At 44.7% G+C, this 13367-nt stretch overlaps 1 protein-coding gene across 1 annotated transcript in view; it reads left to right on the top strand.

Moving 5' to 3' along the window:
- Window positions 1–13367, top strand: part of ME3 (malic enzyme 3) — a 384512-nt gene that overhangs the window by 139405 nt on the left and 231740 nt on the right. Inside the window, exon 3 of the mRNA XM_069203992.1 lies at window positions 3410–3543. Coding sequence (XP_069060093.1) covers window positions 3410–3543 — 134 coding nt within the window. The remainder of the gene's footprint in view (window positions 1–3409; window positions 3544–13367) is intronic.

Here is a 13367-nt window from a genome sequence, read left to right as displayed (position 1 = left end):
CAATCTCAGGAGACCAAACCCACTGCCAGCTGCAGGGGAAGAGAGCGGAGGCGAGAGGCAGAGGAATAGGAGAGAAACGCCAAGGATCGAAATCTCATATGAACAAAAGGAAGAGAAGGAGAGAAGGGGCAGCTAACTAGTGTTTTATAATCAAAAGAAACAAAAAAAGACTACCCTGAGAGGGGTGCGACATAGAAAAGTATGTACGAGGACAGGGTGAAAGAATCATGAAATGAGAAAGTATTGAGGTTTATGGAAAACTCTAAGTGATGCAGGTGACATATTTCAACAGGAGAGTCTCATTTTCTTGCAACTGTTTGCTATTTGTCACCTTTCTCAAACCTATCTGCCCTTAAATGACCATCGTTCTAGTTTGCGTTATGTATAAATAGACAAAACCAAAGTTTGCCAAGAGATGGGTGCAAACTGTAAAGATAATAAAAGATGTACCAGGAGTTATAGAACAGGGGACAGGGATTCAGAGGAAGGGACAAGTAAGTGTAGATTATGGGGCATTGAGCGCTTGAGGTGGCACTGTGGTTGTGAAAACAGGTGGGGCACAATAGCAGCAGGCGGTGGTTACGTACATGTGTCTGAAGTGGGTCCGCACAGGCCGGCACAGCACCTCCCGGCACACAGTAGACACAATGCGAGCTCCCTGGAGTCACCCAGGGAGGAGGGTAGAAAAAAACTGAAGATTCAGACTCCATTCTTTCCTGGACCGCTCTGCCAATCCTGGAGTACTTCTTCAGGGAGGTGCAGGCCAGCATATGTCCCTCTTCCGGTCAGTTGCTATCTGTGTATCATATACTGTAAAGTAGCCCTGGAGCCAGGAGGCAGCAGGTACTGGTGTATCGCAAACTGGAGCCGAACAAACTACAAAACAAAGGCCTTGGCAGCTCTGCAAACCATTTTAAAAGGGAAAGACATGTTGGCTGAGGAAATATCCCTTTCAGCCAGTGGAATTGCAGCACTAACTAGAGTTTCCCTTGCGTGCTGCCACACCATCACGATTTAACACTGCAGCCATAACTGGTGAGAGAGAACCCCAAAAGAGGAGTACAATACAAGCACTCTTTCAGGAAAAGCAAACAGTTCTGACCAATCAAATTATGGCTACTAACTTGGGCTGAGTCAAAACCCCTTTCTGAAGTATTCTTGAAAGCTATTTTTAGGTTGAGCACATGAGGTCTGGTGACACCTGCTGTTTCAAGCCAGACCTAAAAAGAGCCTTCAGTAGGTTGGGGAGTGCAGTGGGTTCTTGCACGAAGAAGAAAATAAATTGATAAATAAAGGATGATTTATCTACATCACACCATACCAAAAGTTTCTATTGTGACAGTGTTCCCTCTGATCAATACAGATCAGCCCAAATCCGGGCTTTCTGGGGCAAGGCCCGGATAGATTGCAATCCTTCACTGTAAGACTTAAAAGGGACTACATCATTGTTTCAGTATAATGTCAATTTTTTTTTTTTATCTGTGCAGAAGTATTATTTTCTTCAACAGCGAAATAGTGTTTGAGGAAGAAACCAAGCAGTGTTTTGATCACTCCCTAAACTCAACTGGCCAACTCGGGCCTTTCCGTTAATCACAATATAAATCCGAATACAAAGAAAAAACATCTGAAAGCATTTACACTAATTAAAGGGAAATTCAGTGTGGGTATTGGAATAATGCCTGGACTGTTGTTTTGTGACAAATCTCTGTTTGATCTTTTCAGAATTAGCCCAATTACTTGCTTAAGTGACTCTAAAACTTGAAGCACAGGTCTGTAATGAGTTTGCTATCAAGGCGCGTTTACTTGTGGTACCTTGAGTTCAAAGTCAAATTCAAATCCAAGAATAAAACTAATGTAAGAATAAGGAGATTGTTTGTCACTTCTGGGTGCTCTGGATTTTTGTGCCCCCCGTTATTTCTGTTCTCTGTATCTTCTCTCCTATCATTGGATATTTACTGGATGGCCTTTCACTTCCTGTTTGTCCCCTGACCCGTCAGCCCACACCTTTCTCCTCTTGTTGTGTTAATCTTGAGCATGCGTTAAATTTCCAATTGCATTTTTCATCCTATGGAGAGATCTTCATCTGAACTCAAACTTCTTCTACTTTTGTGGGAGGAGTTACAGTCTTCTGTAACTTTGTAGAACAATGTCCTCTTCCTGACCCCACTATTATATTGTTTTCCAACAGAAAGCGTGTTGTGCCCCCTGCCGGTTTGTACCCTAGTGCTGTTTCCTTTTTTAAAAATGTTTCTGGAAGGCAGCGAGTTGTTACTTGCCATCAAATTGGATGTGTTTTTGGTGCCTCAGGGTTCGAAGGTGGAGCTGCAAATGTCACTTTTGCTGCAATACAGTTACCCAAGGTAGGGATCTGAGACTGTCTTTCATGTCTGAATCCATGGATCAACAGGCCAGTGTTTTACTTGCCAGAGGCCATTATTGTACACATCTTTGGACTCCTGACAATAACAATAGCGAGGATTTGGGGTTCAGTAACTAAAATGCTTGGGTCTGGTACCTGGAGGCCTGCCTTCCGTTTCTAATCTGGGTTTAAACTGTTAGATCCTGTGTAAATCACTGTATCTTGTGTTGCTTCGAGTTTGGAAGTGTTTTAAAATAGGCAAAACCTAGTAGTGCAGTAATTGGTAAAAAATAAAAATAAATAAAACACTGAATTTTTCCTTGTGAAACATTTTGCCAATTAACCTGGCGTAATTTTCATGAAGAAAATAACCAAGTAGAATTTGGATGGACAAACCAACAAAACAGGTCGGTTCTAGGGATCCAGGGAAAATGTGCTGAATTCAAGTGTAGTAACTCCAATAGCAAAAGTGAGTCTTCCTAACTTGAAAAATACATAATCCTTCAGTAAAATTGCCAGAGGGAAAAAAAAACCTCAAGTTGTGGGGAGGAATTTTCCGAAAGCGCAACATGCTGCAAGGTAAGTAAATCTGGCTGAGTAAGAATAATGAGGTCCCTAGTATCTTCGTTGCCAACCTGGGCCAATAACGAGGAATTGATGGAAGAGGCTTTTTCTTAACATGCTTCACTAGACCATGTATGTGAAAGCGTCACATCTATTGAATTAAATGTTAGACCTTGTGGCATTACATACATTCCTCTTATAGGTTGCATGAAAATGAACACTTTAAGGATTGTTCTCCTTAATGATAAGGATGTCAACAAGTCTGGTTTGTTAGAATATGAGCATCTATCACTTGCTATTAATACTATGTTTTTATTTGGAAACAAATGTAGTTTGATAAAACAAATGGAACACACTTGCTAAATATAAAAACCTGGAGAGTAATATTTTGCCACACGTATTGCTTTGCTCTGATACTGTCTTTGTGTAAGCCTTAGAGCTTATTACTTGAAGTGCTTGACTGTGACCTCTCCCTCCGCTCCACAGGGCATGGCCTTCACGCTGGAAGAAAGACTGCAGCTTGGTATTCATGGCCTTCTACCTCCCTGCTTCTTGAGTCAGGACGTCCAAGTACTTCGTGTAATGAAAAGCTACGAGACCAAATCTAACGACCTGGACAAGTGAGTAAATCTGTGTTCTACGCTCTTCCCCATCTTTTGTTATCCTCGTGAGCAACAGCAGTAAAGTCTCAAGCTCCTCCTATATCTGCCAGTGTTTGAGTCCTGTGAAAATAGGGCACCATTCACAAAATCATTTAGGAGTACTGAAAGTAGTACTACAGGAGTAATCTTCTACATACTCTTTCACGCCTATGTGAATCGGCTCTAAATCTTCCAACTCCCCCTTAGTAAAATTTCAAACGGGGCACAATGCTGTCTTTTTGTACTAACTGTATAGAGATAGGAGCAGAATGTTCTCATTGTATCCCCATTGTAGAAGTTTTGCAACTGATTCGTAAAGGCGTGTTAGAGTACATAAAAGACTACCCCAGAAGCACTATTTTACGTACTCTTGCATGCTGTGTATTAGCCCTGGTTTGCTGATGCAGGTGGTTTGATATCTGCATCCTGAGTAAAGTTGTGTGTGCTGTGCAATGCCATCTGATCGGTAACTAGTACACAACATATTACCACTATAAAATGAGGCTGCATATTACTCACATGTACCATCTTGTCAGAATGTGCAAGTAAATCCACAGGTCTCCAGAGGTATGTAAAAGCAGTCGGAGTATTAAGTGCGTACGAATTACAACCAGGTAGGCGTCCTCACTTTATCTCTTGGTGCATTCTGCCCAGCGTGTGGTTTTACCCCTAAGACTTCTGCCCTAGGCTTGGTTTACTGCATGCATCAGCATGTAAGGAGGTCAAACGGGGTCACCTCTCTTCTGAGGTTTAGGTGACAATTCGATCAGCATTTAGGAGCTTTTTAGATTACGTCAGCTGCTTTGAATCTCGTGGTTGTCTTTCCATTCACCGTGCTAGACTTGCAACCCCTTTCATTTAGTGTTACTTAACATTTGACGGTGCTACTTGCAAACCCTGTGCATACAGCTCCCCCTCAAGTCAATTCGTACCCTGACTAGGCTTGGTTTCCAGGGCCTGATCCAAAAAGACATCCTGCTTAGCTCAGTCCTAAAATGCGGTCAGGTTGTTTCAACAACAACAAAGTCCTGCTGCCAAACTTGAACCTACCCATTACAGAGGTCACTTGCATTTACCCTTCCACAGCGCTGGCATTTTAATTAATCCTAGGCACATTTCAAACTCCTTAGCTTTGTATCCTTAGAAAAAACATGGTTGCGTTGTCCTAGGTAAATGTATTGGAAGTTGATTGCATGAATAATGCTGCAAAGAGTAATCGGGCGCACTCTTCATTTCAAACGGCTCTACCATCCAACTTCTAAAGGCCTGCTCCAATACTAGACTCCGTGAAAGTGTGCGGCTTATGACGAGCTCTGCTGATCCAAAGCCCAGCGAATTTAAGAACTACATTTTTAAATGGCTATTAATTAGGCGATGCATCTCAGTAAACTACTTAACTAAGAACCTACGTATTGATACATTGCTCAGTTAGTCTCCAAAAGTAGGACGTGGGTCCCAAGCCTGCTGTTATCATAAGTCTCAACCTGCACATCACTGAGGAGGCCCAAGGAGAATTAAACCAGTCTTGGGTTGCTTGCATCCCCATCCACAGTGAATGGCCAGAAATAGCCCATGCAATAACTCTAACACATTATGGGGTTTGTACCAGTTTGGAACTGAGGTGGAAATACCCTGACATGGCTGGATTCCCATGGTTCATCTCTATAAAAGGATAATGCCAACACTAGCACCCAAGTGAACAGAACACACCCTTAAAATAATCGTGTCATGCCAAAAGTGCTGCTTGAATTTCTTCACAGTGTGATGCTGTCTTTGCATGGAAACTGCCCTGTCCCATTAGCATGACCTGTTTTGCAAGCATTCACACTGCATCTCTACACGCTTATGCTTCACATGGCAGTATTTGTGGAGTGGCAGATAGGGAGAATGATAGTGACGTTCACCAACATGAAGTGTGGAAAGGTGTATCCTAGTATCCTGGCTTGTGCAGGCTGACATTACATTGGCATGCAAGTCTACCCCATGTCTATTGCTAGCCTGGCTAGACCTCTCTAATGCCGGAGTCTAGAATCCTTCACGCATGCTTCAACTAGACGGCAGATTGCTTCCAGTTGATCTAGTCCTTGAAGGTGAGTTTGGTATGCAGATAAGAATGCAAGTGGTGCACCTAGAACTGGCATGGAGTGTGTTTTTTATTAGATTTTTGTCATCATACAACAAAAAGCATAAACATACCGCCACGAGGGCTGCATACCGTAAGACAAATCACACGTTCCATACAGTACCGGTATCACGAGCTCCTACATTTCTTATCACACAGAGTTGTGGCGTACATCACCTGTTTAACCAAACTTTTTAGGACGCATCCAGGACTGTTGGTAGCTACGCCTTAAGTGGGCTCCAAATATCCTTTGGCCTCGAGGACAGCAGAAACTCCCCAGCACGTTCCAGTTGTTTTCTGGAATACGCCATATCATTAAGCCTCTGTTTTATTGTTGGTGCAGCTCGTTTGCCCCAGTGTACGGCCACTCTCATTCTTGCAAATACTAAAGCCTCTGTCGCCAGCCTGCAATGTGCTGGTTGTATTTTTTTAAGTAGTCCAAGCAAGCGCACCTGGTAGCTGCACTCCACTGGATCCTTCACCATGGCCAACAGAGCATTTACAAATTGTGCCCAAAATTGCCGGATAGGAGCACACACCCAAGCTACAAGTGCTCCACAGCGCAAGCAGGTCGCATCCCTCCTCGTCCATATCTAAACAGTTTGACAGGTGTATAATCTATTTGTAAATACTTGAATTGAATAAGGCACAAATTACAAGTGGAGGTGAGCATGCCTGTTAGTGTACAACAGAAAACCCAGTCTGCCAGGACCAGTGGTGTGTCAAGTATTGCATTCCACTTTCAAGTGCGGAGTTTGAGGCTGTCGGCATGTCCTCCTGCGCCCCGCTGCACAAATTAGTAATAATGCTCATGCGCGTAATGCAAGAGAGTAAAGTTTGGAGTGCACAGAGTTCAGTGGGCTCCTCAGGTAACTGGGGATACAGTTCTCTCATGACTGCCTGAAGGCAGTAGTATGTGAATGTCAATAGCGGGTTCAGATGCTGTGTGTGCGAGAGGTCAGCCAGAGCAATGAAATTCCCTCCTGGATAAGTGTAACCCATAGCCTTCAACCCCGACTTGTTAAGTACAGATAGTGCTCCAGCCTCTTGGGTGACCGATATGGCCGGGTGGAACAGTAGAGGAAGTGGGGGACAATAAACAGGGTCCTTTTTCGCTTACATCTCGAGCATCCTCCAGGCCCTTGTAGTGCAGTGAATGGTATTGGTCTTAATACGAAATACATCTGCGTGACCGAATGGCTTTGAGTGGAATGGGATGTGCATCATCACGTTCTACCGTCTGGTGTGGTGTGTAGCCGTTAGGGTGATACCAATAGTGCGCAAACTGCCGGGGCACGCAAATGATACAGGTGCATGGCTGATGCACCAAATCCCCACTTGTGCATATGGACGTGTGAGCCTGTCCCAACTAATCCTGGGCTGCTTCCCCACCCATGCCAGTGTTTTGAAAAAGTGTTGTGGTAGAACTATAGGAAAATTAATAAATGGGTAAATAAATTTGGGTAGCATTACCATTTTCATGACAGCCACTCTGTCCGCCAGTGATAAGGGCAGTATGGATCACCTGTTTTCCTGTTCCTCCAGTTTCGAGATGGCTTTCCCATAATTATATGGAACCACCAGCTCCGGATCTCTGTGGATCCAGATCCACAAATATTTGACAGGGTCTGTACTCCACACTAGGGGGAAGTCCAGAGGTTGTGACCTTGTACTGTGAGTCAGAGGGAAAATGACTTACTTCGACCAGTTAATACTTCGGCCTGAGTATTGCTCAAATTTACAGTATTCCAGGATTACTGGTGCCAGATGTGTGGTAGAGTATCAGACATATAACACCATGTCATCTGGATATAGGCAAATACCTAGAGGCCTTAGCTGGAATTGCAGTGCAGAGGCTGCACGCCACTGGCGAATCACATGCTAGAGGTTCCAGTGTGAGTGCAAATAATATTGGTGACAAAGGACAGCCCTGTCATGTGCCCCTGTGGATGTGCTGCATCTCAAAAGTGTTACCATTAATACATACCCGGGCTACAGGTTGGTGTATTACAGGCGAATCCACCATAAAAATGCCTGGGAGATCCCCATGGGATTCAGAATTATGCATATGTATGTCCACCCAATGGAATCAAAGACTTTAGCAGCATCCAGAAGAACAGCCGCCGCCTTCAGAGAGGAATTAAGTTAATAAAGTAACGCACAAAGGGTTTGTAGATTGTGTTGTTGAGCAAGTGGGCATAAAGCCTGGCTGGTCTGGTAGAACCAGATTAGTGAGCAGTGGCTGCAGCCTGGTCACTAGTATATTAGCAAGGATATTTGCATCCGTAGTGATTAAATATAGCAGTCCTTAAGACTCGGTGTTCAGGCGCTTTGTCAGGTTTTAATAATGCATAAATTAAGGCTTTCCTGAGGTAAGGAGGCAAGATCTGCTTAACATTTGCTTCTTCATATACCACATGAAGGTGTGGCGCTGGAATGTAAAATTCACCCATCAGGCCATCGATCCCTGGAGTTTTTCTGTTCTGTTGGTAGCGGGCGTAAGGCATCTTTGACCTAGTCTACTGTAATGGGCTGTACCAGCTACTCCCACTGACCAAGGGAGAGTCACACCAGGGCCACATCTTCTAAGTATTCAGCTATCTCTGCCTCTGAATCCAAGCTCTTGGCATCAAATAGATGTGTGTTAGAAGTCTGCGACATCGGATGGAATGGCAGGTGATTCATAGCAGTCTGTACCTTCGGGGGCAGTTATTTTTACAATATCTGTATGTGCCCAGGTTGTCTTGAACTTGGTCGCTGAGCTGCATCCTGAAAGTCCTCTCTCCTCATAGGCCCTCACTACCTGACATCTTGACAAGTGGGACAGCTCTGCTGCCATGTTAGTGAAGATTGTGATTTATTGCCGAATGACAGCAAGGGTACTAGGGCGAGGTGTAGATTAATAGTCGCATTCCAGGTTTTGCAGCGTATGTTCTATAGTCTGCAACTGCCTGCGTATTGTCTTCATGAAGCCTGCTTGCATGCTAATACAAACTCCCCTGATTGTGACTTTAAATGCCTCCCAGAGTGTATCTGCCCCCTCTAAGGAGCCCACATTTTTTTCAAAATATTTGAGAACAGTCAAGCATAGCTCCTCTTGGAATACTGGATCCAGGAGCTCTGTTGCTTGAAATTTCCAGATGAATTGTGTAGGGGCGTGAGTAGGGATTGAGACTGCCAGTTTCACTAGTACATGATCAGACAACGTTCTGGGTAGATGCTGCATATCCATAGCCCAAGTACTCACCTCCTGAGTTACCAGCCATGAATCCAGTCTGGACCATGACCCATGCACCGATGAGGTGAACGTACCCTCTTGTCTGGAGGGATTCCACAATCGCCATAGGTCTACAAGCCCATAGTCCTCTATTCCCTCACATATGACTTTGGCAGAGTGTTTTCCAAGCCAGTCCGATGTGGCCGATCAGTCAAGTACTGGATCTAAATTTGTGTTAAGCCCCCCACCCCATAGGATGGCAGTGGGTTTAAGAGGATGCAACTAGCGCCAGAGCTTCATGTAGAATTGAGGGTTATCTATATTGGGCCCACAGGAATTTGAGTGTCACTGGGGTGCCAAAAAGACTACCCTGTACTGTTACATAGTGGCCATGAGTGTCTCTTTCAGAGTGAGTGACAGTGAAGGGCACTCCCTTTTTGTCCAATATCATTACCCCTCAAAAGTAGGAGGATTAGGAAGAGACCATCCTAAATACTGCCCAGCGAGCACCTAGCGCAGTCTCTGTATGGCGTGTTAAGTGTGTCTCTTGCAGGAGTGCAACTTGTATTTTGTGAGTATCCAAGAGGGAAAGCACCTGTCTCGTTTTATGCGGGTTGTTAAGCCCTGCACATTCCAGGTTATGGGAGAAACGCATCCTTGGGTTGAGGCCATTTCAACATCTTTTTAATACTAACCAAACTGTATGTCAAATGCGAACAGCAGGCAGCAGCACAATGTTGGCAACAAAAACAAACAGTAAACCCCACCCCACCCACTTCAGCATCCAAACATGCCAAAGGTATTTCCGCAACCTGAAGGAGAAAGATTCATAGATAAAAACATTAAATCATGTTTCACAGCATCTGCTGGTGTATCACATTGTGAGAACATATGAGGTGAACCCTCTACTCTGGTGCAGCCATAGTCCCTGTACTCCTCCAAATGATCGGAGGTGGCCAGGAGTGACAGCACTCTACCAGCTAGTTCAAACATGCAGTGAGTTAAGTGCAGAATCATATGTGGAAAGGGGATCCACTGCAGCACTGTCGGGGTCCCACTCAATGTAGATCTAGGTGTTTCATAGGCCAAACAAAGCTCATATCAATTGCGCTCCATTATCATGCAAATGACTCCCATTATCTTGGGTAAGTGCCTGGCCATGCACTGTGATTGCACTGCAGGTCATCAGCTTTGGCAGGTGTGAGACTGGCCACATTTGACTTGTTCCAAGAGTGCCTGCGGGCATAGAAAATCAATTGCCATCATCTTCCATCTCGGTGTCCTACTGCTAACGACGTCCTGGGGTGAGTTTCATGGCAACAACACATTGCAGTTTTGGGTGTTGCAAAGATTTTCCAAGCTACTTGATGATCTGTGCATAAGCGAACAGTGTAGGGTATAGCTTAGGATATTGCCGACTTCTGTAACACTTTTTGACAGACATAAATTATTTGCACGATGCCTGCACTGCCGCCTTGAAAGCTACACTGTTGTCCTGATAGTTTGTCCTTCTCCCATGCCAGACGGAGCATCAAATCCCAGTCTGTACAGTTGAGTAGCTAGGCTATAATAGGGCATGGAAACGGCCGCGCCATGAGGGTTCAATGCACTCTCCTCATCATGTGCGACAAATTTTCAGAGACAAATAGCAAGATGAACATATTTTCCACACACTGTTCCATTTTACCTGTGTTGTGGAACTCTGGAATGCGAGTAATGCACAAGTTTTTACGGTGGGAGCCCGCCTCCAGATCTTCATTTTTAGCCTGTATGACTGCAAGAATTTTCTCTATCGATAGACTGTAGATTCTGCTGCATGGCCATAAGCATGGTCTTGAACACAGTCGCAGCCTGGGGCATCGTATCTTGTTCTTGGTTTGAGCGAGCATCTTGCTGGGATTTAGTAGCACGCTTTGACTCAAATGTGAGGCGGGTTTGGCTTCTGTCTGTTATCCCCATTCTTGCCAGTATTCACAGCGCAGCGGTTAAGAGAGCCAGGGAGACCCACTTACATATGTGCCCTTCTGGAAGCTACACTGTTGAGAGACCATGAAGATAAACCAACAGTACTGAGGAACCAGGAAAGATTTGACCCCCACCGGGGTCTCCTTCCCAGCGGTGGAGGGACACCCTTTATGTCCTCAGGGTCAATTTAGCAGAGAGTTCACAAATCAGACGGAGTCACCAACTGGAGGAATAAAGAGAAGTTCATTACATGGATTATAGCTCAAGCTAATACAGAGTCCCAGGACAGTCAAGTGACTATCCTACGGAGGCTGCCCCTTCACTCTGGGGCACCCAACCTTATATACACACAAAACTGCTTAGTCCAAGGACAACTCCACCCCTATCGTATTCAAGGTCCTCTGTGGTCTTCAGAATATTTCAGGGATACACGTGTGGTGGGAGAAGGTACAGATGCAGCTGGCAGGAGGTGGCAACGACCTGTACAAACTTGTTCTGGCAGTTACTGATTAAGCACGACAATTCTCGGAACTGTAATTGGAAAAAGTAATATGGCAGTGATAAGCAGATTGCAGCCCAAGGCTGCAAGCACAAGGTCAATCATCAAAGTTCAGGAGGTTTGTCGAGCACATGGCAACATAATAAAGATAAACAGATGCCTAGCAGCTATGGTGTATGATTAACTTTATGTACATTTTCTCAATCCCTCCTTTTGCCATTGTGAGGCAAGTTTGAACGTCATTCAGTGTCTATGTTAATGGACATAAGGTCTTTTATCTCCTGCTCAAGGGACAGCATAGCCGTGTGTTGAGGAGGGCGAACAGGCCGGGGGGCAAGGGATGCCATACAGCAACCGCACAAAGCAGGTAGGCACTGTACACAAAGACAACAGGTGAGGAATACAGCAGCGAGCACAAAAAGGAATATTAGTATCTTCCAGCCCCATTGGGAAATCAAGCTCCAAAACCAGTCGGTCAAGGACCATGTTCCTTCGTCTTGGTGTATTGTGGAAGCTATCATATGCAACCTCTGAATAGCTTTATACACTGAAGGGGCATTGTCTGGTATATAAATGCAGCAGCTCGATCCGATCAAAGTACAAACTCCACCACAGTCTGCCAAGATAATGTCAAGAACCATTCTGTTTTGAAGAGTAATAAGGCGGTCAGCAGCGAGCTCTGCAGTGATGTTACTCAGAGCTCCTGCTGTTTCATTTATTGTTGCTTCCACGACTCGTGTGAGATGTCTGATATCCCTACTGTTCATCATAGGGCCCCAAAATGGAAGGACTCCTTTAAAGTAGTCCAATGCTTCTTGTGCTGAGGTATCTTCTGCAGATATTACCCCTCTCCGAGTCCTGTGGTGTTGAGGGCCAGCTGTATAAGTTGGTGGTAAAAACCAAGCAATGTAACACGTGCCGGTCCAGGTGGGTACGAAGGAGGTGTAGGCATTATTACCACAAACAAAATACGAGTTTTGTGATGGTATCATGGTAGGCCAATTAGTTCCATTCAATATTACTGTAGCATTACAGTTACTGGCACCTACACTTCTATTACCACTTTTCTGAAAACAAAGTGGAGCCTTGACCTGTGTTACAAAAAATCTTCGGCCAATCCGGGGTGTGGTATTAAAGGATAAAAAATATATGTCAGTAGACCTATTTCGTCGGTCAGCATATTCTGACTTTTCTTCCTTTGTTCCATAAACTCTCGTTCCAGTGGGCCAGCATAACCGGTATAGGTGGGTAACCAATAGTCCGGAATTAGTAGCATCCATTGAGGTACCCCAAATGGCTGATAGTTCATACCAGGCGCTGCAGCAGCTATCAAAAGAAAAAGGGAATGCAGTATATGGCAACCTTCTTTGCACGGAACTCGGTAGCAAGCCACATATCCAAAAATTTGTTCTATTTACAGCCAGCTGATGTTGATGTAACATAGATATGAAGGTATTGTTTTCATATTCCTTACGTCGTCCTTCCTCATGGGGTGGAAAGGAAACATGGCTGTGTTCTGGAGGCAGTGGCGTAGTTGGTGAGACCTCTGAGTCGGAATCATGTATTACCCACCCAATGCAGGACAGAAGTACCAAAAATAGTATTGTTATGGTGAGACAAGCTATACGTGGGCCTAATAGTCTTTTTAAATTACTTATTTTCTTCTTTTTCCTCTTGTCTTGTATAACATCCATTTCTCTTTATTGCTTGTCCCACTAGCAGTTCAGTCCAACCTAGGTGCTGCCCGTGACTGGTGGTTGCTTCACTGTGGGATGATTCCAGCAGTCCTATTGACACACTCTGGTCCGCCCCGACAGTCAAAATCACGGCCCTGCAGCGATCATCAGACTTAATACAGGGGACAAGCAATCAGTTCATTGTTCATTTTCTTATTTTTGTGGGCGGAAATCGTATCTTGTGGACTGTGGTATGGTATGGTCAGGAAACAATTGTTCAGTGTGACCAAAATCTGAGGGAACCTCCTGCAGCACACTGTTCTG

The sequence above is a fragment of the Pleurodeles waltl genome, chromosome 8, assembly GCF_031143425.1.
Source record: "Pleurodeles waltl isolate 20211129_DDA chromosome 8, aPleWal1.hap1.20221129, whole genome shotgun sequence".
NCBI lineage: Eukaryota > Metazoa > Chordata > Amphibia > Caudata > Salamandridae > Pleurodeles > Pleurodeles waltl.
Note: the sequence above shows the minus strand (reverse complement) of the source record. Positions and strands in the feature narration are given on the sequence as shown.